Below are 25,733 nucleotides of genomic sequence, written 5' to 3'. Positions count from 1 at the left end.
TAGACAGGGTAACAATAAGTACCATCTTTTAACGTCTTTTGGTATGAAGCGGCCGGGGCTCGAACCCTGGACCTTCCGATCTCCGGGCGGACGCTCAACCACTAGACCACGTAGGTGGTCATGGGTCGTATCACCATAGTGTGATCACTCATCACACTGAAGAACATGGTTTGATTCTTGAGTGAAATTAATGCTTGGTGTGCAAATTTACCTGACATATTTCATACAAAAGTCCATCTTAGACGTATCTTATATGAGCAGCCTGACCACTGATCTTGAAACCAAAACATGTGAGTGAATATTGTTTCACATTTCAGTCAGCAAAATTCCTTATATCGTAAATGAGTTGACATCATCTATTTGAGGGGGTGGTGGGGACAGCGAATGGTTAGTGTTCTTTTACTTCAAGCATGAGTTGCTGAAGGCCTATTCTACTCCAGATCTTCACAGGCCTCGGGGTGATAACTGAAGCGTCTTACTCAAAATACACAACTGGCTTATGACGATGAAGCTATATGCTTCAATTTCAGCCAACTCGGGGACTATTTCCACCCAATTAAAAGTTCCCTAACTTCCCAAATGTTTCTGATTGTTCCGATCCACAAAGAGTTTTTTGTTTGTTTGTTGTTTAACGCCACACTATATTCCAGCTATATGATGGTGAATTTTAAATAATCGATTCTGGACCAGACAATCCAGTGATTGACATCATGAGCATCATTCGTAGAGAGGAACAAACAAAACCAGAGTTTGCATCACACATTCCTTTATTTAATTTTGGAACTGTGGTAACAGAACCATTTTCCAAGTCAAGCTAATCTTGTTTGCACTCGTCATTCACATAGCACTAGGGCTGTACCAAGACACGTCAGGGTGATACAACACATCAGGATGATACAATAATACAATATGGGAAACCATTAGGACTAACCTGAGGCTCACAAAAAACAAAACTTTGTACTTTGGCCAGTAAAACTAATAACGACGAACTTTATTATTTATCATTAAAAAAAAATGTCCTTTGATTTCCATGATATACATGGTCTTATACTCTATTGTGGAACAAAGTATCGCGATGCAACAATACTTCGGTGATACAGTACAGCACCTCACAGCATTCATCTCAACTTGAGTCCTTAGGTAATATTTCAATATAAAACCCTCCTCTCCGAGCTATTTCAAGCTCACTACGAACATGCGCCATAGCATCAAAGTCCTCCCCACTCTTCGTGATCATGCGCAGCTCTTCCCGAAATATCTTAACTTTCTTCCTCCTCAAATCTTTCCTTTGTTTTCTCAATGTAAACAACATCCGTTTACGAAACTTTTTCAACAAATGCCGGTTCATTTTCCTCCTCCTTATTTTCAGAATGTGCTTTGCTTCCTTCACTGGTGCCTTATGGGAGTGTGGGTCGTAGACGACCTTGACCTCTCCTTCTGGAGCAATAATATCTCTCAAAGCTTGAGGAAGAGTGGGGCAGTCTAACACCCCTTGTTTAGAAATAGACTGATCCAGTATTGCCACAGCAGGTTGTGTAAGGCCTAGCCGTGATGGACAAATGTATTCTTTTTCGGGTGTCTTATTGTGAAGCTTGACGGGTAAATGCTCTGTAACTGACCGCTGGGGAGAAATCATTGTTTGAATGTGTCCATGGAGACTGGGTTTCATATGGAGACGATCACTGACTGCTCCCTGAGATCCAATGCATCGTATAAAACCTTGAAGGTTATCTGAAACATGGAACATATATGATTATCAAAACTGTTTCTTCATCTTGTGAATGTCACAAAACATTTTTTTTTTCATCTTGTGAATGTCACAGATTATTTTCTGTTATTTTTTTATTGATTTTCAGTGCACATTTCTGGCCACTATTTTTCACCAAAAATGAATTAAAAACCTAAAATGATACATATAAGATAAGAAAGATGGTGGCTGCTGCTCTCTTAATATTTACGAGAGGCAGAGACCAACTGTCACATTTCACTGTTTTTATCCCAGAGCTCCAGATAAGCGTGAAATACGCATCAGAAATGCAGAAATACGCAGTAAAATATAATCCAAGCGTATCAAATACACAACGAACATTACAGATACGCTACAAAAAAACAACTTGTGTGTATCATCAAAATATTGTGAAGTAACCCTGCATATTCGATTAGCAAATCAGCAACTTATTTTGAAATTATAAACAGGCATTCAGTCAACCTTGCCAAACTCCACGATGACAGTTACATCATGATCATTTGCCATCATTCTTTCTTGTGGAAGTATCGTGGTACTTTTGAGTCACATAAAGGTCAATGGATATGGTGCTGACAAATCTTGAAACATAAAGAGTGTGATTCTGAAAGTAAGGCCCATCCATAATCATAAGTTCGTATCAAGCCTAGGAAAACACTGCACTGTGAATTCTAACACTTTAGACGAACAGGCAACCTGTGCGTTTAAACATCATTGCTAGCACCGTTTGGTGCACAGGTGGGTCACAATGAAATTAATGAAGAAAAAAGTCTGACCTGTGACAGAAAGGCGTTGTAGGGACTGTCCAAGTCGATAAACACTTGATGCTGAACGTAATGCAGCCATTTTCACAAGTTACTGCAACAGCAAAAGATATATGTGACAAATGATTTATTAAAACATTATTTGTTTGCTGTTTTAGCATGTTTACTGCATTAGCAAAATATTAGCTTGGCAAAACTGCAGTTTACCAGGCACAACTAACTCTTGCTAATTGGCTCTGGCTGTGACTTTGCTTCAGTGATCTTGCGTGTCTCTTCAATCCTTAAGGTTGGTTGTGTTAGGGCAAGGGTAGGTTAAACCCCAATTCTATCCTCAGCCTTTGGATCCCCTTTAAGCATGTTCAAGTCAAGCACCACTTTATGATCAGTAGCAGGGCTTAAAATAACTATATATAACATTCACCAATACAATCTTTTATTGAAAAAAACCCAACGTAATATTAATGTCAACATGCACCAAGTGCATGTCAAAATATTTAAAACTTTCTGTCTGACTAACCCTTACTTGTCCACACAACATCAATCTTTGAACACAATCAGTACCTCTAAGATATAGGTACCATACCACATCACCAATACCAGTGTTATGATTAATCCATGACACATGACATAGTTTTCTGAGATCTAAGATGTTAATAGTTTATGCATCTATGTAATAACTTTCTTAAATATATGCGACTTGGGTGCAACCTGGTTTTGTTTGGTGCAACTAGCTTTTCATGTCAACACGCACCTGGTGCAAGTTAAATCAAGTTCCTTAAATCGAACCCTGTGAATTGTTGGTTACCCTTTATCGAGCCAAGGCCCTTTTGCAACCCTTCGGGTAGGTTTCCCCTTAAGGTTAGTTTTTAGGATTACTTTTCAAAAAGAGATGAGGTAACCATAGTAACTAACTACATGTAAGTAAATCTGTACAAATGCTATCAAGTTTCAAGTTTTGCAGAAAAAGTGGCTTCTGCTCATTTGTACAAGAAATGTAAACACTGAAATGCTGGTCACAAGGAACTTACTACTAATTATTGTGATAGTGCCTGTGTTCCCATAAAGTGTTGTCTGATAAATCATGCTTATTAACTAATTACTTCTTAGTCTGGCCAAACTTAGTCATGTTAGTTTGATCCCCTGCTGACGAGGAGCTAATTGGAATTAACAAAACTGCGCCCGGTAAAGTGCAGTGTGAGTGTAAGATGACAGGCAACTGTTGTGTATGCTAATAACTTCCATATCCTCACATGGCCTTTCGCGGTTGGCTTAGCGTAATGTCGCGCTCTCGATTTCACGCCTGTAAGCTTGTCAAGAGGTAAAGATGGAACCCAAGCTGCATGATTTTGTTTATAAAAATGAGGCAAAAGCATAACAGCAACCATGTCACTGATCCCAGCCACCGGATCCATTTTTCTTGTAACAAGCACAGTTGGCCAATTTGTAACCCGGGATCTCCAAACCCTGGACCATTAATGTTATAAAATGACGAATGACGCCTAACCTAACTGCGAGTGTGATAGGCCAGTGTGACCCGAGAGGGGACATTCCTCTCTGGCTTCGTTAGAGTTTAGTCTAGATCTAGTTCGCCTTAAAATCTATCCAAACGCTGACACTTGCCAAAGTGTTAGAAATACCGGCTAACTCAAGAGTGAGCCGTTTCCTCTAGATTAACTGTTAGTTTGGCCTGGCTACTCACGTTTCTCTACAAGAGCGCGGCCATGTTGATTCATTCAAGTACTCTCTAATGCAATGCTCTTAACTACATAACATTACTGATTTTCAAAGAATATTCCTTAAAATACAATGTCAAATCAACGAAAATTATATTGTCTTGGTTCTAAGTAATATATATTAGATAACAGGCAATAGTTGATTTTAGAAATTACTTTTTACAACAGGAGTAGATGGTTTGAGGGAACGACCTTCACCTTTGTTGTCTTTAGACACGAGACTGGTACTCGTGACGGTGATCCAGAAAACAAACCTTATCAACAAGCGTTATCTGGTCTACTTTAGCGAACAACATCTCCACGCATCGTGCACCTTTCCAATAAGCTTGCAAACGGATTAACCATGAATAACGCCCCACAAACAACGTTAAAGGTGCGTGGATGTTTGCTTCCTCGGTGATCGATAAGATTATCTATCTTGTGCTCGGTCATTCCGTCATTTCATATACTGATATTACAACAATAATTTTGTTGTTGTGCTCCGATAGAGTGCATCGTAACAATAATTTTGTAAAGTATACAATGATCCCACGCAAAACAGCTGTCTTGTAAAATATGTTAATGAAGTATGCTTTGTCATTGAATCTGTAAATTGCGAAATTCTCATGTAATTTTCTTCCCCATTTCAGATTATATTTGTCGCCCATTTTGTGCTGACATTTTGGTAAGTAATAATACCGTAGACCAGTGCAGTTGTCTGTCCACTGCAGGCAATAACAATCTCATTGCTTGCATGAATCCCACATCACGTATCTGACCGGCCGTTTGGTATTGACCTATACATGTCTTACCTTGACAAAATGATAGAGTCGCTTCCAAACCTGCATCATCAATTATTCAGTGTATCTCTATTCTCTTATGACGAGGATCACAGGACCATGTTACTAATAATAATACTGTGCAGAGTTGCGTCCCTTGGGCACGCCAGAAACCTATGATAGTGGGTTCGAATCCCGGTTCGCCCCAATTATGTTTCTAGGTTTGTCAGCACCATACCCGTGCTCGTGGGTTTCACCGAAGTGGTAAACGTCTGAGACCTGCATCACTTCGGGCTTTCCTCCCACATTAAGCTGACACGCCGTGATATAACTGGAATAATGTTAAAAGCGGCGTTAAACCCAACTCACTCACTCACTAATAATAAAAGCAATAAAACTATAATCGCAAAATGGCCTCTTCTGAGAGTTTTTTGTTGTTATTATTAGTTAGTTACATGGTCCTGTGCCTAGATTCATTCACTGCCATAGTTTCATTTCTGAAGTGATGTCGCCATCCCCATCTCTCTTATCACTTAGTTGGGACAGAACATGATTTTACCTAAACTTAAAAGAGTGGGGGTCCTACAGGGCTGTAGGTGAATTTGTAACCAAACCAATTCATAGCCATGGAGAATTCGTAGACACTCCCATCTTGTAGAGAAAATTCATAATGAACTTGTAGACGAAACAGATACAGTAGAGAAATAGAACTGAATGATGATTTATTACTGATTACATATAAATATTGATATTACGCAGCAAATATATTTCAAATCTTAAATTTTAAATTAAGAAAAATACTTGATGCAAGATGACCTATGGTGATATGATGTGCTAGTTCTGCCAGTCATCTTTGTTAGAGATAGATATGGAAGTTCTAATTAATGTCCTTTTCAACTTTAATCTTGAATCGTCCTTGAATCTCTTATTCCCTGCTAGTTATCTGAAAACAAAATAACAATACAGTAATCCACCCCACTCACCATTTGTCCTCAATTGGATACACTTACCTGATGATTTATTTATAGTATTAGTCACAAAGACTCCTGCAAATCCTATCAAAACAAGATAAGAATAACACAGTAATCCACTCCACCCACAACTTACGGAATGAACCTCATGTCCATACTACTGTTGTCGAGGTACATGAAAGACTTAGATAGGAATCATTAGTAATTATCATCTTTCATTTCCAAAATAAAAAAAGTGTCTACGAATTCATTCCGGGTTTGCCAACAAATTCACCTTGAATTGTGTCTACAATGGGGAGTGGCTTCCAATTCACCCTTCCTGTTTTTGGGAGCCCCTATATCGATCTCGGTATCTACATTCCAAATTATGTCCTCGTCCGATTGTTTCAACTGTGAAAGGACAGTGGATCGTGCTTGGGCCAGCATTTGTGGCATCATGTCATTTGATCTGGACTCAAAACAGAGCCATGGTCAAGGATATGTATTATAATAGAATTGAGATTCAAAACACTTGATAATCGAGGATGGCAAATACGTCATCAGACCCTTATGACCCTTCGACGTGACCATGTGTTACCATGGTTACTGGATAAAAATAACTCAGTACAACACATTGCAGTTATTATACATCCAGTTTCAAATCATCATTCAGTGAAAAAAAGTGTTGTTCTGAAGATTATTATTTAATTATTACATTTATCGACAATAATAATGATGATAATAATAATAATATTAATAACAATAATAATATATGCATTTGTATAGCACAGCATTCACTGTGTCATAAGACATTGACACTTTTGGACATTATCAGTTTCATGGATAGAGATCAACGGTAAATAATCTATATAAGGAAACAACCTGCTAAACATGCAATATAACCACAATAACGTATCATGTGTTGCACTGTAACAGGAAATAAATGATTTATCCTTCAGGATATTTTCATATTATATTTTTGTAGTGATCATGAATAGTTTATTTTATCATGAATATATTAGGTACTTGTTTACCCACGCTTTAACAAAAAGAAGAAACCAAACATCAAAAAGTGATATCGGGCTATAATAAACTCCCCAATAAATTTCAATGGATGGAAAATTGTAAGATTGGGACAGATTTTTATTAAATGTAGGGAATTTAAGTTCTTAGTTTCCCTAATTCAGAGGTAGTTTGACATTGAATTTTAACATTTCATTCAATGCAGTGATGTCAAACTAAGCACTTTGGCTTTTATGCAAAACATGCTAAAAATGATATGTTATAACTGAAATAGTATGATATAGACCTGTGAAGACCCAGGGTAGAATAGGTCTTCAGCAACCCATGATTGCCGAATTTGCCGTCAAAGGCGACTATGCTTGTTGTGAGAAGCGACTAATGGGATTGGGTGGTCCGGCTTGCTGACTTGGTGGATACATGTCATCATATCCCAATTGCATGGATCGATGCTCATGATGTCAATCACTGGGTTGTCTGGTCCAGAATCAATTATTTAGAGACCACTGATATAACTGAAATACTGTTCAAAATTGTGTTAATCCAAACTCACTCACTAGTCTAGGCCATTAGGGGGTAGGGGTGTTATGATAATCGAAATATCGATATATTGCTATTGGTAAGCACTTAAAGTCAATACATCGATTGTTAAATCAGTTTCCGATCAATAGTATCGATTCCAGTTAGGAATGTCGATAGTTTCGATTGTTATTTACCACAGTTTTTCAGTTTCAATAAAATACATGTAAAGCTGTTCAAATTTGTTTTTCTTTTGATCATGAGTGGTAGTAATTGACACATGGTAATGTGGAAGTTTCTTTTTCTTACGTTATTAGGGTAAGGAAGAAACAAATCAGTCATATCTCAAACTTTACTTTTTATTTGTTGTTATGGTTTGTTACATTCAAAGGAAACCCCAGTTCCAAGGTTTTATTCAACTCTAAAATCCATCTTAAATGATACACTGAAAACTATCGATATTTATCGCAATAGTTGCTTGCAATATCAATAGTTATCGCAATAGTTTCTTTCAAAATCAATAGTTATGGCAAATTCCAAGATGGCCGCCAGTCTCTGTTTGATTTTGTCCTAATTTTATCACCAAAAGTCATATAATCATGAATGAAGGCTCTTTTAATAGGTTTTGGACCTCAATGATTCCAAATCTGAGCTTTGTTTTTACATAGCAGTGCATTTTGGCTAATTCAGCGGTTGAAAATGTCAGAGAGTGAAGATGGGATATTGTAGGACAGAAACATATAGGCTAGAGGGCACTGTGAATGTTATGCTATTTAGTGCCAACCTTGAAATACTACAGAATCTGTGTAAGTTGGTTCTTAAACATGTTGAACAGTTTCTATTATTATCATGTTTTTACAACAATATGACTTGAATCGTATGAAAATCAATGTTATGCCTTGTGAGCCTCGTATCGCAATACAATACTGTATTGCTGTATCGTTACACTACTGGTAGACTGTATACAAAAATCACCTTAGGCCACATTCATTTTATTTTATGTTTCACAGATTTATATCAGCTTTTCCACACAAGGTCGGTCGAAATAAAAATAAATAGCTATGTCAATCATTTATTTATTTATTTATTTATTTATTTATTTATTTATTTATTTATTTATTTATTTATTTATTTATTTATTTATTTATTTATTTATTTATTTATTTATTTATTTGAAAGTCTTTCTGTGGCGTTAAAACTGCAGCTGGCTTCTTGAAACACTGTCAGTTGTGTAGACAAGGAATATATATACACAACATTTTATAGCAGGAGATATGATAAAAAAATGTTTAATTTATTTCTTGGACTGGCTGCTTTTTAGTAGGAATGGAAGGCCCATGAATCGAAAGATAAAAAAAACGGAGGCCCTACTAGTGTGGTCAGCTGACCCTCTTCACTCAATGAAGAGAAGACAGAGTTTTTAATCCTTGGTTGAGGACAGCAATTCAGAAAGCTTCACCCTAACTCTGTATATCTTCATATTGGTGATACCACTGTGTACCCAACTGCCAGTGCCCGTAATCTGGGAATCACCTTTGATTCAACAATGGCCATGGACACTCATATTTCACTAACCAGCAGAGCATGCTACCATAGCATCTATAACACCAGTAAAGTCCGCCATCTTCTTGATACTCCAACAGTTAAATTGTTGATGCAATGTCCTGTGACCTCCAAACTGGATTACTGCAATGCATTGTATGCTAATCTTCCCATGAAAGCCATATCAAAGCTACAACGCATTCAGAACTCTGCAGCTAGATGCATCTCTAAAGTTCCAAGATCCAATCACATCAGTCCTGTCTCCTTTCGTAGTACAGTATCATCACTCACGACTGCGTCAACAATAGCGACTACTAGTATCCAGACTATCTCAAAGATCTCCAGAGCGTGCTCTGCGATCCTCAGGTGGAACTCTACTGTATCAGCCTCTGTCTACTTCTGCTATGTCTGACCGTGCCTTCTCCTTTTACAGTCCACAGTTATGGAACTCTTTGCCTTTGAATCTGAGAAACTCTACTTCTAAGGAAACATTTAAGTCTCTCCTCAAAACCCACTTCTTCACTTCAGCTTTTAAATAGATCTCCTGATTGTTGGCATATGTACATAGACATTACATTTTAACTTTGTCACAGCGCCAGTGAGCAACTGTCGATGGATATTAGGCGCTTTACAAACCAATTATTATTATCATTATAACATGTATGTTTTCTGTGTTCAGGGGGTCAATGTCTGGAGCGCTGATGCCTGCCGCTTACCTCTACCTCAATGCATTTGTCCTAGCCTTTGGTTTCTGGGCCATTGTCAACCCTGAATCTCCGGAACCAGTCATGATGGTAAAGTTTGTTGTATAACATGTTTAACGCCACACTCGGTACTGATGCTTCAGACTGTGGAAAGGAGTAAGCATATACTCCAAAAATTTATTCTCCTCATAATAAAGAAGTTGACATCCATAAGTTCTCTTCCTTTGTGTATCACTTCTAAATGCCTTTCAAAGATTTGATTAATGTTTCTCTCTTTCATAACCATGAAAAATATATAAATCAACAAAATAAATTAATTTGTAAAAGTAGAATGAGAATTTTTGTTGTTGTTGCTGATAGAATTTGAATTATGTTGTTGATGCAGATTAAGAAGCATTAATGAAATGCATTTGCGTGTTAAATTTTTGTGAAATATTCCTGATTTAATGCAGAGAGTATTTGAATGTCAGTGCTGACAGCAGCCTTTGTACGTCCCAACATCTCATTGAGGAAATGACCCAAATGATCTGAGATCTTCAGCAACCCATGCTTGCCGTGAAAGGCGAAGATGCTTGTCGTAAGAGGCGACTAACGGGATCGGGTGGTCAGGCTCGCTGACTTGGTTGATGCATGTCATCATATCCCAATTGCATGATCGATGCTCATGATGTCAATCACTTGATTTTCTGGTCCGGACTCGATTATTTACAGACCGCCGTCATATAGCTTGATTATTGCTGAGTGCGACATTAAACAAAAAAAACAAAAAAACAACCCAAACATTGGTAATTTTTAATTTCGACACAGATTCGTCTCTCTACAACATGTACAAGTAATAATCATCTGATGTTTACGGAAAACCTTTCTTTCTCCACCAGTACCTCATCATGCACGCCATCAGCGTTGTACAAGATATAGTACTGCTGGGGATATATGCACCCAGGGGATACGATTTATGTAAGTACTTCAGCAGTTGTGTCATGGTGATTTTTATATATTTTTATCCCCAGCCCAACGAAGCTGGCCATGTTGGTGGGGGATATAAAATCGGGCTCCATCTGTCACGTTTCGTTTCTGGAGCATATCTCAGAAACCGTTCAATATTTTTTCATGAAACTTTGCATGTCTGTCAGGTACATGCTGAACTGGTGCCTTTTGCTACTGAGAAATTTTAGAAATTTTTATATTTTACGTTTCCATGGCAACAAGATGGACTTAGGTTCCAAACTCATCTTTTTTTTACAATTTCCATGACAAGTTCCACCTCGGTTAAAAAAGGTAAGGGTTTGTTTAGATTCAATTATGTCAAAAATTCTGCGACAGGGGCGAGGGGATATAGCCACGTTAGTGGCAAACTCTTGTTTTTATCGTATTTGCCATGTTCTACAAATATAAGGGCGCAACAAAATAATAATTTGTTTTTCCAAATCCTCTTTTTGATTTGTTTTATTTCATCATCCAAAAGGGATGTCACTTTTCATCAATGCATATTATTAATAATATTCTCCGGTGGTATGATATGCGATAAACACTTACCTGTATTGATTGATGTTTCAATCCTGCATAATTTCACACATAGAATGTTAAATACAATTACATACATGGGTATTGTAGCTCATTTTGTTGGGCAACGTCTCTTACTTGAAACGATTAGCAATCATTTCGGACAAATTTTATCCATATTCGATATGCAGCCACATTTCAGTCTGGTTAAGCGAGTTGCAACACACTTGTTACATGCAATTTCATTGGCCAATAATTTTATGCTATCCAATCAACTATCATGTACAAGGAAGAGGAATTAAAATGTCAACCAGGAAAAGACAATGAAATATTAAAATTCACTCAAAATTGTGGTGAATTAAGTATTTCGAGTGTATCATATTGTGTATCACATCAGGAGATAATTGTATCATGACATCCCTATAGTCCAAGATTTGCCCTGACAAAGATCTATGGTGTGGCAGCACCAAATCAATGCTGGTTGTACAACATGTCTCAAATGTACAGGGGGCACGGGTGGCCCAGTCGTTTAAGGCGCCGTGATTCGCTGTGCAGAGTTGCGTCCCTTGGGCATGCCAGAAACCTATGATTGTGGGTTCGATTATAGATCTAGGTTTGTCAGCACCATACCCGTGCCTGTGGGTTTCACCGAAGTGGTAAACGTCTGAGACCTGCATGGCTTCGGGCTTTCCTCCCACATTAAGCTGACACGCCGCGATATAACTGGAATACTGTTAAAAAAGCGGCGTTAAACCCAACTCACTCACTCACTCAAATGTACGATGTGTCTCAATATCTGTAAAACCCAACAAGACAGTCGGGCAGGTGACCCGTTAATGTTGCCTGCCCATCTTCAAAGTTATCGTGGGCGGTCGGGTAGCCTTGTGGTTAGAGTGTTCGCTCGTCACGCTGAAGACCCAGCTTCGATTCCCACATGGGTACAAGGTGTGAAGCCCATTTCTGTGTCCCCTGCCGTGATATTGCTGGAATATTGCTAAAAGCGACGTAAAACCATACTCACTCACTCAAATGCTCTGTACATGCATATGGGGCCGATGTCACCTTTGTGTCGTGGTTAAAGCGTTCGCTCGTCACGCCGAAGTCCCGGGTTCGATTCCCGACATGGGTACAATGTGTGAAGCCCAAACTCACTCACTCACTCAATGTTATCTGCCTGCATTCAGACATCAGAGATATTGAAAATTCACGCAAAATAAGATTCAGTTGAAATAATGCTAACAATTACTTGAGAGTCTACCAGGAGTTATAATAGAGCTGAATACATAAGTTGGCTTAAAATTAACTCGTAGTGGAAAATTTCATGCAGCCCGACAGAAAATGTACCAGTCGCGGGCAGGTAGTTATCTCGGACACTGGTCTCCACAGAGTTTTACCTTGACTTACATTTGTGCGTCACGTAAAACCCGGCCTCCATTTTGGGTTCCCTCCCACATTAAGCCGACAAGCCGTGATATAACATCATATGACACCGTGTTAGAAGGGGCAGTAAACCAACACACTCATGGCCTTGCTTGTCATTAGCGGCGACTAACGGGATCGGGTGGTCAGGCTCACTGACCTGGTTGATGCATGTCATCGCACCCCAATTGCGTGGATCGGTGTCCATGATATCAATAACTGTATTGTCTGGTCCAGACTCGATTATTTAGAGACCACTGATATAACTGAAATACTGTTCAAAATTGTGTTAATCCAAACTCACTCACTAGTCTAGGCCATTAGGGGGTAGGGATGTTATGATAAATCGAAATATCGATATATTGCTATTGGTAAGCACTTAAAGTCAATAAATCGATTGTTAAATCAGTTTCCGATCAATAGTTTCGATTTCAGTTAGGAATATCGATAGTTTTGAATGTCCATCACCTTGCTGGAATATTGCAGAGTGTGGTGTTAAACAACAAACCCACACACTCACATTTATGACCCTGTTTCTGATCAAATATTTTGGTAAATACATTTTTATTTTATCGCAGCTGGGTGACTGTGTTGAGTTACAATGGACTGATGGACTGAGTATGGTTTTATGCCGCTTTTAGCAATATTCCAGCAATATCACGGCGGGGGACACCAGAAATGGGCTTCACACATTGTACCCATGTCGGAAATCGAACCCGGTTCTCCGGAGTTACAATGGAGTATGGCCAGAGAGATAATACTGCCCTGTCTGTTTCCTTCCACAGCACGTGCCACTCGTAATCAGGGCACCATCGACGAGTACAGATTCAGTTTGGGGTATCCTTTGCTTGGATAGGTTCTCAGGGTGTGCAGGATTTACCCAGGCCGATCACAGAAAACTCACTGACATGGCTTGTGTAGCATACACCTTCAGTGTGTCCTGAGATGGAATAGCCCCCCCAAATGTTTGTAATTTTATAAGGCCTTAGGATACATTTAACATTACCTAAACTGGTCTGGGTTTGCCGGCTAGTGCTACATTCCATTATGTGGGGATTCCCCATTAGAATAGGTCCCCAGCAACCTATGCTTGTCTATCCGTGGGGATTCCGGGTTAGAATAGGTCCCCAGCAACCTATGCTTGTATCCCTGTGGGCATTCTGGGTTAGAATAGGTCCCCAACAACCTATGCTTGTCTCCCTTTGGGCATTCTGGGTTAGAATAGGTCCCCAGCAACCTATGCTTGTCTCCCTGTGGGCATTCTGGGTTAGAATAGGTCCCCAGCAACCCATACTTGTCTCCCCTGTGGGGGTTCTGGGTTAGAATAGGTCCCCAGCAACCTATACTTGTTCCCCCTGTGGGGGTTCTAGGGCAGAATAGGTCCCCAGCAACCTATGCTTGCCTCCCCTGTGGGCATTCTAGGGCAGAATAGTCCCCAGCATCCCGTGCTTGTCTGCCTGTGGGGATTCTACGTTAGAGTAGGTCCCCAGCATCCAATTCTTGTCTCCCTGTGGGCATTCTACATTAGAGTAGGTCCCCAGCATCCCATACTTGTCTCCCTGTGGGCATTCTACGTTAGAGTAGGTCCCCAGCATCCCATACTTGTCTCCCTGTGGGGATTCCAGGTTAGAATAGGTCCCCAGCAACCTATGCTTGTCTCCCTGTGGACATTCTAGGTTAGAATTGGTCCCCAGCAACCCATACTTGCCTCCCCTGTGGGGATTCTAGGTAAGAATAGGTCCCCAGCATCCCATACTTGTCTCCCTGTGGGCATTCTACGTTAGAGTAGGTCCCCAGCATCCCATACTTGTCTCCCTGTGGGGATTCCAGGTTAGAATAGGTCCCCAGCAACCTATGCTTGTCTCCCTGTGGACATTCTAGGTTAGAATTGGTCCCCAGCAACCCATACTTGCCTCCCCTGTGGGGATTCTAGGTAAGAATAGGTCCCCAGCAACCTATGCTTGTCTCCCTGTGGACATTCTAGGTTATAATTGGTCCCCAGCAACCCATGCTTGTCTCCCTGTGGGGATTCTACGTTAGAGTAGGTCCCCAGCATCCCATACTTGTCTCCCTGTGGGGATTCTAGGTAAGAATAGGTCCCCAGCATCCCATGCTTGTCTCCCTGTGGGGATTCTAGGTAAGAATAGGTCCCCAGCAACCCATACTTGCCTCCCCTGTGGGGATTCTAGGTAAGAATAGGTCCCCAGCATCCCATGCTTGTCTCCCTGTGGGGATTCTAGGTAAGAATAGGTCCCCAGCATCCCATGCTTGTCTCCCTGTGGGGATTCTAGGTAAGAATAGGTCCCCAGCAACCCATACTTGCCTCCCCTGTGGGGATTCTAGGTAAGAATAGGTCCCCAGCATCCCATGCTTGTCTCCCTGTGGGCATTCTACGTTAGAGTAGGTCCCCAGCATCCCATACTTGTCTCCCTGTGGGGATTCCAGGTTAGAATTGGTCCCCAGCAACCTATGCTTGCCTCCCCTGTGGGCATTCTAGGTTAGAATAGGTCCCCAGCAACCTATGCTTGTCTCCCTGTGGACATTCCAGGTTAGAATTGGTCCCCAGCAACCTATGCTTGTCTCCCTGTGGACATTCTAGGTTAGAATTGGTCCCCAGCAACCCATACTTGCCTCCCCTGTGGGCATTCTAGGTTAGAATAGGTCCCCAGCAACCTATGCTTGTCTCCCCTGTGGGGATTCTAGGTAAGAATAGGTCCCCAGCAACCCATACTTGCCTCCCCTGTGGGCATTCTACGTTAGAGTAGGTCCCCAGCATCCCATACTTGTCTCCCTGTGGGGATTCTAGGGCAGAATAGGTCCCCAGCAACCCATGCTTGTCTCCCTGTGGGGATTCCAGGGCAGAATAGGTCCCCAGCATCCCATACTTGTCTGCCTGTGGGGATTAGACAATCAGTAGGTTGTCTGGGTCCGACTCAATTATTTAATGTATCTGGAAATTGGAATGTTGCCGGATGGCTATAAACACACTCACACTTCCTCCTTAACCCTCTGCAAGCATGGCCATTGTTGACTTGTTAATAAAACCAGTCACAGGATTTCTTCTCTTCCGGATTCTCCGATCACGGAGCGGAGAGTACTCCGAGTTCACCATTCCAGGAGTCAGCAATTTCCCAGGATTTGGTAAGTCCAACAGTATTCTTATATTTTTGCAGGTGTATCCCTAGTAACCAGAGTTTGAAATTCAGCATAAAAGTTGAAGGATCTTTCAGGGATTTACCTAGGATTCCAAACTAAGTGCATTTGGCAGGCAACTTTGGAAAGATAAAATTGCATTTTGACATTGCTTTCAGTATATTTATGGGAACAAGCCTGCTCCTCTCTTTTTGTTCTGAATATCAGTCCCCTTGACGAGCCATGACACTAGTTCTAGCTATATTTACGTGAATTACCCCCAGTAGATGTTTTTAATTTCCATTTTGGTATTTTTAGCAGAAATAGGTCTGAATGTCAACCTCGGATCATGTATTCATGTGGTTTGGATAAGTCCCTGTAAGAGGCAACTAACGGGATCTGGTGGTCAGGCTTGCTGACTTGGTTGATGCATGACGTTGAATCCCAATTATGTAGACTGATGCTCATGATGTCAATCACTGGATTGTCTGGTCCAGACTCATTTATTTACAGACTGCCATCATACAGCTGGAATATTGCTGAGTGTGGCGTTAAACAACAATCAATTAATCAACCAATTTCACTGAAAAATATGTCACTGAAAGTGTAATTTAATGTCCAGCAATTTCACCTATATTTTATCCTGTTGTCAGGAAACTAGGAATAAGATTAGTAGGGGACAGTGATCCATAGTGTGTTGTTCTTTTTCAGATTAGGTTTGGATGCTGTAGTAAAATCCTTGTGTTTAGATTAATACATTGCCTCTATCATATCTATGCAACAAGCTATCACTAGATCCGTGAAGATCAGGGGTAGAATAGATCTTCAGCAACCCATTCTTGCTGTAAAAGGTGACTATGCTTGTCGTAAGAGGCGACTAATGGGCGACTAATGGGATCGGGTGGTCAGGCTCGCTGACTTGGTTGAAGCATGTCATTGTATCCCAATTGCGTGGATCGATGCTCATGATGTCAATCACTGGATTGTCTGGTCCATACTCGATTATTTACAGACTGCCGTCATATAGCTGGAATATTGCTGAGTGCGACGTTAAACAACAAACCAAACAAAACCAAGAAGCTATCAATAACTGTCAAATTTAACAAATGTTATATTTGGGATAACACTTTCTTTGTAAATTACAAATTCTAGATGTAGTTCTGGTTGGGTCCCATCCTGTATTCGAACTCATGGTGAACCATGGCAACCGTGCCAATTTATGCTTATCAGAGGGGTGCACAAACTATGTGATCTAGACCACCAGTTGTCAAACTTTCATTTTGCGGAAGCCTCGGTGGCTGAGTGGGTTAGATTGCTGACTTTGTGTGCTGGCGATTAGGTGCCTCACTCTCGCAGTGTGGGTACGAATCCTGGACGGGACACAACCCCAAAAAGTAGTAGAATTTGTACTTTACTTAGAAAGTGTTATACCAAATATAACATTTGTTACATTTGACCACTCTCTAAATGGCATTGTGTATTTATAGCTTTCGGCCATGGGAGCCGTGCCAATTTACACTTGTCAGAGGGGTACACAAAGTATGTGATCTACTAGTTGTCGAACTTTCATTTTGCGGAAGCCTCGGTGGCTGTGTGGGTTAGATCGCTGACTTTGTGTGCTGGCGATTAGGTGCCTTACTCAGAGAGTGGGTTCAAATCCGGAGCTGACACAACCCCAAAAAGTACAATGTGGCATTGTGTATTCATATCTATAAATCGATATTTACCCCAGAAGTGAGTTGCCCTACAGTGGTTTAAAATGATGTTTTTGTGTATACCACAGCTGGCAATCTTGATGGAGGAACAAGTATGTATGACAGAGACTTGATTATTGATGTGGGGATAAAGTGTTTGTTTTCATTTGTTTTCTGTTAAGTTTCATTTGCTTGGTACCCTTTTTTTGTTTTTGCACAAAGAAAATGCATCACTTGTCATAATTACAGGTAGTTCAAGGGCTTCTGGTATGTATTTAGTCTATCATATATCACCTGGCAACCCATCTTGTGTCAATCATATATCATATGACAACCCATCTTGTGTCAATCATATATCACCTGGCAACCCATCTTGTGTCAATCATATATCACATGGCAACCCCATCTTGTGTCAATCATATATCACCTGGCAATCCCATCTTGTGTCAATCATATATCACCTGGAAACACCATCTTGTGTTAATCATATATCACATGACAACCCCATCTTGTGTCAATCATATATCACATGACAATCCCATCTTGTGTCAATCATATATCACATGACAACCCATTGTATGTCAATCATATATCACCTGGTAACACCATCTTGTGTCAATCATATATCACATGACAACCCATCTTGTGTTAATCATATATCACCTGGCAGCCCCATCTTGTGAATTGAATCTCATGTGACCATCCAATATGAATAGACAATCACATCTCAATTACAGTCCTGTTTCATGTAGCAATCCCATCTCACATTCTGGTCAAACAGCTTTCCTACACTACTTCTCAAGCCACCTTGTGCCTACTTCATTCTCGCTTACAAGGTTGCTGTGCTATGTACTTTCAGTGTCTGTTTTATATGCAAGTGAAGTATTAGGAGTAAGTAACAAGGTTTGAGCATAACATTCATATATACTGTGCAAAAGAAGTTAAAGAACATCTGATGACAGATTAACTACAGTCGTAAAAAACAAATTAGCTGCATACCATAATATGCAGCAACAGACTTTGTTTAAGGGCTAGTATCAGTGTTTAACATTTGCAAACTCACGCTGAGCGTTGGTTCCAAATTCAATTTAGCACGGTTAAATCTACATAGTAAAGATAAGAATGTATGGATAATGCCTATCAAAGAATTTAAATCTACAGTTAATCTAGTTCTACATTAGAAACACAGCATGGTTATCTCCTGAATAACTCTCTGGCTAGTGGCGATGAGGTAGCCTAGTGCTTAAAGCATTCCCGTGCCATTTACCTTTTCTTCATGGCTACAAAGTCCTGCAACAAAGCTACACTGCAGAATCAGAGTCCCAGGCGAATTCTGCGTTTCCGTGATCGCGGAAAGATTTGCAGAAAATGTAACTTATTGCAGAAAAATCACAGAATTTTCTTTTCTTATCAGTCAATACACTAATTTTCATTATTTTTAAGCTTTTCTATCAAATTTTCCCCTCAAATGATGCTCAAAGACTTTCTGTATAACATGTAATTCAAATATACAAAATAAGAATCGACAATTAAACGAAATTTGTAATATATAATTCTGTTTTAAGCATTTTTGTGGTATCATGACTTCATGATCTATGTTTATATCTAACGATAAATAATATCAGTAACATTATTTACTTTATTACATGTTTGTATTCATTTCTGACAGGGGAATGGTTGTTTTTGTTGCAGAATTTACTGCAGGATATGCATTTTAAGCGGCAGATTTAAAAAAATAAATTACCACAGAATTTTCGTAAAATTTACTGCAAATTTTGTCTGGGACTGGAACACAATACTTCATTTTTATTGTGCTTCCTCTGATTTAGGCTGCACTACTTGACAATAGATAAACTTTAACATGTTAGTTCAAAAATCATTTGAGTTGAGCAGTCATCACAGAATCATGACAGCAGTCAATGCTACATTTTATCCATTGTACGGGAATCAATAACTGAGGTGTTTTTTTTAGTGAAATAATTCGGTGCCATGTTAAACATTTCCAAACATATTTTTACTAAACATGATAAATTTGGTACTTTATCTGATATTTCTGATAGTTTCTAGGCTACTTTCGGTACATTATCAAATTAATTTGGATATTATTTAATTAAAAAATGAAAAGGTGTTTAGATTAGATTCTTTCAACATTAGTTCAGAAATGCAATTTGGACTTTTGACACTATCCCTCTGCTTGACTTTGCTATGCTTGCACCATCTGTTACTGTCAATCCATTGCTACATCACCTGTACAGGCGTGGAGTTGTTGCAGTTCAAACATGTTTCACTGTAGAGTAGAAAATTTGTTTTCCTTTATTGTAGTTCAATCAATCATTTTATTTCCAATACATAACGGCCACAGGCCTTTGTGTACACAAGGTGAGTACAGACAGGTTTTAAGCTTTCAGTTTCGCATTTCTCACTTCATTTGCATAATATAGATATTTTGCTAGATTTGTAATAATATATGTATCTGGTGATGACAGAAGCATATTAAATTTATGAATGTTAGGATAACAATAGAACTTTGCTTTGAGATATAGTTGCCGTAACTTGACATACGATGGACAAATAAGCAGGAAGTGGTACTCGGTTTCAACATAGTCTAATTTACAAAGTTTGCATTTTCTTAAATTTCTTGGGATTTTATAATGACGTCCATTCTCAATTTCCAAAATTGACAACTCAGTCTGAATCTCGTGAGGGTTGTTCTCATATTTTGCGAATTTAAGAATGACAGATAAGGTTCACATTTAACATAAGTTTTACAACAAGCATAAAATGACTTTTTTGAACTTGCAAGAATTTCGCTATGCCAGATCTGCTGAAAATTGTCTTTCAACCGTTGTTTAAACATATTGAGAAACACCTTTTGGTTTCCATACATTTGGAACCTCCATACATCTCCGAACCCAAGTTTACAAAGACAATTGCTTAATTCAGTTACCCAATTGACACGACCATGTTCATCATACAGGTACAACATATTGTAGCACTTTCTTGGTAAACGGAAGTCTGGCATCTTTAGTATGTTCAGCCAATATTTCAGACATCTGGTCAAAGCATATACACGAACAGGGTATCTGCCACACTCGCCCAATACAGCGTTGTTTGATGCGGATAATTTTAAACCCAAAAAGCGTTTACAAGCATATAACTGCACAGTTTCCAATTTGTCAACATTTTCAAACCCCCAGACCTCGGCACCATACAGAAGCACTGGCATGATCTTCGCATCGAAAATTTGGAAGTAGAAATTTGGTGAAAAAGGTTGTAGCGAATGTATGCCTCTGAGGATAGTTATCCATACCCTTTTCGCCTGCAGGGTATCTTATCAAGAGTTTTAGACCAGTTAAGCCTGTTATTAAAATACAAACCCAAGTAAGTATAACCGCAAGTAACTTCAACCCTTTTCCCTTTGTAAAACCACTTTTCGAAACGTGACAAACCACCACCATTTTTAAATACAACAACTTTGGTCTTGGACATATCAACTGACATATACCGAGTGTTACAAAAGTTCTCAAGGATGCTTAGTTTCTTCTGAAGGTTAGAAACACTATCACCAACGAGTATCAAATAGAAGTAATAGAAGTAATTGTTGTTCAATACTTCACAATTTACCGTGCTCTATTTGTAGAATAGGTCTTCAGCAACCCATGCTTGCCGTAAAAGGCGACTATGCATGTTGTAAAAGGCGACTAATGGGATCGGGTGGTCAGACTCGCTGACTTGTTTGATGCATGTCATCGATCCCAATTGCGTGGATCGATGCTCATAATGTCAATCACTGGATCGTCTGGTCCAGACTCGATTATTATTTACAGACCGCCGTCATATAGCTGGGATATTGCTGAGTGTGGCGTTAAACAAGAAACCAACAAACCAACCTGGCTCTATTCTATCTGCTTAAAATCAAGTACTTTATGTCTAAGGCGCCATGATTCGCTGTGCAGAGTTGCATCAATGGGGCACGCCAGAAACCTATGATTTTGGGTTCAAATCCCCGTTCGCCCCGATTATGTCTCTTGGTTTGTCGGCACCATGCCTGTGCTCGTGGGTTTCACCGAAGTGGTAAACGTCTGAGACCTGCATCACTTGGGGCTTTCCTCCCACATTAAGCTGACACGCCACGAGTCAACGTAATAAGCGCCCAGGGCACCCTCATAATTAGAAATAGGGGGCTCTTATTAGAATATAATTTTGGTGAGATAAAAAACAGAGTTGAAAGATTGTAAATTTTGTGGTTTATTCTAAAAGCCTGAATGGATAATAAAGAAGATTCTGTCCTTATTATAACGATAGATAATTTGATGAATTTGATTGCTCATCATTAAGGATAAATATAACACATGAGTGCGTATCATACATGAATAAAAAAGTCTTTGGGCTTTTGGCACTTATTAGAACAGACCGCTTATTACGTCGAATACGGTATGTGGTTTGAGGAATACAATATTATTCGATCATTAAATATGTATGGTTTGACCAAAGTATCAGCTTTGACATACATTAAAACTGTTTCACTGTGTCACATCTCCTTGAAACCTCAGCAGTGATTCCATAAGCTGCTCACTGAATGCAGATTCAAGTTTAGACATGGCCACTGGGCAGCCATATTGGAAATGTGGATTTCACACCACACCTAAAACCTGCCTCAGTTCAGGTTCCCTCCCACATCAAGTTGACATGACTAGAAAACTGAAATACCGCTCAAAGCGGTGTTAAACCTAACTCACTCACTCACTCTAAGTGTATCTTTTTGTTGCTGTAGGGGGCACGGGTGGCCCAGTCGCCTAAGGCGCCGCGATTCGCTGTGCAGAGTTGCGTCCCTTGGTCACGCAAGAAACCTATGATTGTGGGTTCGAATCCCGGTTCGCCCCGATTATAGTTCTAGGTTTGTCAGCACCATACCCGTGCTCATGGGTTTCACCGAAGTGGTAAACATCTGAGACCTGCATCACTTTGGGCTTTCCTCCCACATTAAGCTGACACGCCGCAATGTAACTGGAATACTGTTCAAAGCGGCGTTAAACTCAACTCACTCACTCACTCACTCACTCTTGTTGCTGTATTGCTAAAAGCCAAGAAGATACAAAAGACTATTGTACCATCTCTGTAGTCTATTGGTTTGAGCATCTGCTCCCCGGATGTTAAGCTAGGAATGTAGGATTCTGGAGCGTATTTTATAAACTTGATTTCATGTTGCATGAAATGAAGTGAAAATTTAATTCCAATGAAATTTAAATTTTGTCTGTTGCAGCTCCCCCTGGTGGCTATGAAAATATTGACCATCCATCACCGTACCGAAATAACGTGGAAACAGCCACTGGCCATGATACGATGGACAAACCACCGCTGCAGCAGTAGAGCATCGCCGAGGAGGATGCAGTTGGTAGACACTGACAAAACAACAGCTGTGTTTTTTGTGTGTATTTAAATCAAACAATTGTATCTGTCCAAGATTTGTGTTGAGTACGAGGTTTTAAAGGGACAGGACGTCGACCGTTCGGAAGCTTTGTTTGACTTCAATAGACGATAACGCCCTAGCTTACTCTGCTTTGCTCTGCTCTGCTCTGCTCTGCTCGCCTAATTCCATGTGTGTTCCAGTGACCGCAGGGGTGGTCGGGTAGCCTAGTGGTTCAAGCGTTCGCTCGTCGCGCTGAAGACCCGGGTTCGATTCCCGACATGGGTACAATGTGTGAAGCCCGTTTCTGGTGTCCCCCGCTGTGATATTGCTGGAATATTGCTAAAAACCATACTCACTCACCCACTCACTCCAGTGACCGCACGGGGCTTTAGGCTTTTCTCTTGTTTGATAACAAATGCATTGAAATGAGAACAGACAGGCCTAATGTAAGCCTTTCATATTGTGCTTTAACTATCGTTTTGCATAATAATATAGATATATTACTATAACCGCAACAGCGAGGTGCATGACAATATAACTTCACACATCAAAGTGTCCGTATATCGCTAGCGTTAATGACCATGATGACAGATATATATACTTAAAATGAAAACAGTTTTTCACGTTTTAGGATATTTTCTCAATGTAAGTTAAACATTTCATGACTTATGTTTATTTAGACGTGTAGACCCATCCAAAATGAAACGGATGAAAACAGATGAATGGACTGTGTAAGATGTGACAATGTGACGATGTGACAATGTGACATGTATTCAGCAAGCCTCCAAGGAACTTTGTGATTGGCTTCATACGTTTGAGGCTTTGATAAACACTGACTTCAAATCTATACAAGGTGGCAATTAGTATTTTGTAAATCAGCTGTAAGAAAAAAACATGAGCTTTCTCTTCAGTTTGCCTCTAATAAAAAACAAGACTGAAGCCAGTTTACTTTGTGCAGTGCTTGCGTTGTCGGCTACACTGTGCAGAGCTCTATTGTTTTTTGTTTCCGAATTGAATGAGGCATGTGACGGAAATTATTTCATGCATGATTTGATAACACTCAGAACTGTCAACGTGCTGTCCCTTTAAGCTAGCACACAAACTGTTCAGGATTAGGGTTTAAAGGATTACATTTCATAATGTGTGAAACTCCACAGTAGGCTTATAAAACAGCTTTGGGCTGTTTCCGTTTTTAAATATTTTGGGGGACTAACGAACATGTTTAATGTAACTGGTACTATTGAAATATACAGCTGTTGAGATAATATTGATACCACTGGTATTAGTTTTCAGTACCATTTGTAGGAATGATATGGAAATTCAGGTTTCAGGAAAACATCTTTTTAGGCAATAAATACAAATGTCATTTATTTCAAATATAAATACCGTATATATATATATATTTGAATCATTGTTTGGATGACCATTCCAATGAAGTTACCATGGTAACTGCAATATTCCACATCATTCCATCTGTCAAACTGTATTATTGTGTCACCTAGTGTGAAGTTGCAGTTAGAATATAACAATTAATATAACCACATAATTGTTCTGCGTTTTGCTTCATGTGTTCTGCGTTTACAGGTTCATGTAGATGGTGCATAAGCAGTAATGGCTTCAATTTTATTAAACACTTTTTTGTTTCCTGGTCAAGTTTAGTGTACACATGTTTGACGAAATGATAGAATCAAAGTTTCTTTTAGTCGCTCATTATCAGTACCGTATTCAACGTAATAAGCTCCCAGGGCGCTCTCAAAATTAGAAATAGGGGGCTCTTATTATAATATTATTTTGGGGAAAAAAACAGAGTTGAAAGATAAATTTTGTGGTTTATGCTGACAGCTTGAAATGTTTATGTACGACAGATGTATTTTTCCAGAATTTAATTGCCCATAATTAAGGGTGAATATAACACACGAGTGCGTATTATACTGGAATAAATAAGTCTTGTGTACATTGATCAATTGGAAGGGGTGATAATTGGGATTGTTCACTAGCCAATATATCAGCAAATGTTGCTGTGGGCGCTTATTACAGTTGGGCGCTTATTATGTCGAATACGGTAAACCTAAGGAAAACCTTTTGTAATTAGCGAGGTGAATTTTCAAAAGGGATGTTGTTTATTTTGGAATTTTATTGTTGCCAGACCGATCACATGTTATCTTCAAGATACAGGGTGGGGTTGGTTGCAGGATACAGCTAGGTTCCTGTGTTGTATTTGCTCGTGTCATCTTTAACCTTTCAAGCGATGCAGTGACTAATATGTACAAGTGCTGTCAGTGTTTGAAATCAGTTTAAGACCCAACAATACAGTGACCCATAAGTGCTGCCTGCCCCTCTTCAAAGTTACCTGCCCGTCTTCACAGTTACCTGCCCCTCTTCAAAGTTACCTGCCCGTCTTCAAAGTTACCTGCCCAACTTCAAAGTTACCTGCCCGTCTTCACAGTTACCTGCCCCTCTTCAAAGTTGCCTGCCCGTCTTCAAAGTTACCTGCCCAACTTCAAAGTTACCTGCCCGTCTTCACAGTTACCTGCCCCTCTTCAAAGTTACCTGCCCCTCTTCACAGTTACCTGCCCCTCTTCAAAGTTACCTGCCCGTCTTCACAGTTACCTGCCCGTCTTCAAAGTTACCAGCCCCTCTTCAAAGTTACCTGCCCGTCTTCAAAGTTACCTGCCCGTCTTCAAAGTTACCAGCCCCTCTTCACAGTTACCTGCCCAACTTCACAGTTACCTGCCCGTCTTCACAGTTACCTGCCCGTCTTCACAGTTACCTGCTCCTCTTCACAGTTACCTGCTCCTCTTCACAGTTACCTGCCCGTCTTCACAGTTACCTGCTCCTCTT

The 25,733-nt window shown here is 39.9% G+C and overlaps 2 protein-coding genes across 4 annotated transcripts; one reads left to right on the top strand and one right to left on the bottom strand.

Moving 5' to 3' along the window:
• Positions 1-777: 777 nt before the first annotated feature.
• Positions 778-4,246, bottom strand: LOC139471298 (uncharacterized). Its single transcript, XM_071253603.1, has 3 exons — positions 4,208-4,246; positions 2,521-2,602; positions 778-1,731 (listed from the first exon to the last, which is right to left on the bottom strand). The coding sequence occupies exons 2-3, from the start codon at positions 2,588-2,590 to the stop codon at positions 1,124-1,126; spliced, it is 678 nt and encodes a 225-aa protein (XP_071109704.1). The 5' UTR covers positions 2,591-2,602; positions 4,208-4,246; the 3' UTR covers positions 778-1,123.
• Positions 4,247-4,449: 203 nt separating this feature from the next.
• LOC139471134 (type-1 angiotensin II receptor-associated protein-like) lies at positions 4,450-24,315 on the top strand. Of its 3 annotated transcripts, none has more exons than XM_071253392.1 (8): positions 4,450-4,614; positions 4,871-4,905; positions 9,710-9,824; positions 10,613-10,691; positions 13,442-13,493; positions 15,673-15,797; positions 17,732-17,749; positions 22,746-24,315. In XM_071253392.1, exons 1-8 carry the CDS (start codon positions 4,585-4,587, stop codon positions 22,850-22,852), a joined length of 561 nt encoding a protein of 186 aa, XP_071109493.1. In that variant the 5' UTR covers positions 4,450-4,584; the 3' UTR covers positions 22,853-24,315. The 3 variants fall into 3 exon arrangements, with proteins under 3 accessions (XP_071109493.1, XP_071109492.1, XP_071109494.1); XM_071253391.1 differs by lacking the exon at positions 17,732-17,749 and adding an exon at positions 17,572-17,595; XM_071253393.1 differs by lacking the exon at positions 17,732-17,749.
• Positions 24,316-25,733: the final 1,418 nt, after the last annotated feature.

The sequence above is a fragment of the Haliotis cracherodii genome, unplaced genomic scaffold, assembly GCF_022045235.1.
Source record: "Haliotis cracherodii isolate W230 unplaced genomic scaffold, xgHalCrac1.p SCAF_22, whole genome shotgun sequence".
Classification (NCBI taxonomy): domain Eukaryota; kingdom Metazoa; phylum Mollusca; class Gastropoda; order Lepetellida; family Haliotidae; genus Haliotis; species Haliotis cracherodii.
This window is presented reverse-complemented; position numbering and strand designations above follow the sequence as displayed.

Coding starts and splice junctions, on each gene's coding strand:
- LOC139471298 (XM_071253603.1), bottom strand. CDS start 2,590: ATGGCTGCATTACGTTCAGCATCAAGTGTTTATCGACTTGGACAGTCC. Junction 1,732..2,520: donor ACAACGCCTTTCTGTCACAG/GTCAGACTTTTT, acceptor TCCATGTTTCAG/ATAACCTTCAAGGTTTTATA.
- LOC139471134 (XM_071253391.1), top strand. CDS start 4,585: ATGAATAACGCCCCACAAACAACGTTAAAG. Junction 10,692..13,441: donor ACCCAGGGGATACGATTTAT/GTAAGTACTTCA, acceptor TTCCTTCCACAG/CACGTGCCACTCGTAATCAG. Junction 15,798..17,571: donor CAGCAATTTCCCAGGATTTG/GTAAGTCCAACA, acceptor TGTATACCACAG/CTGGCAATCTTGATGGAGGA.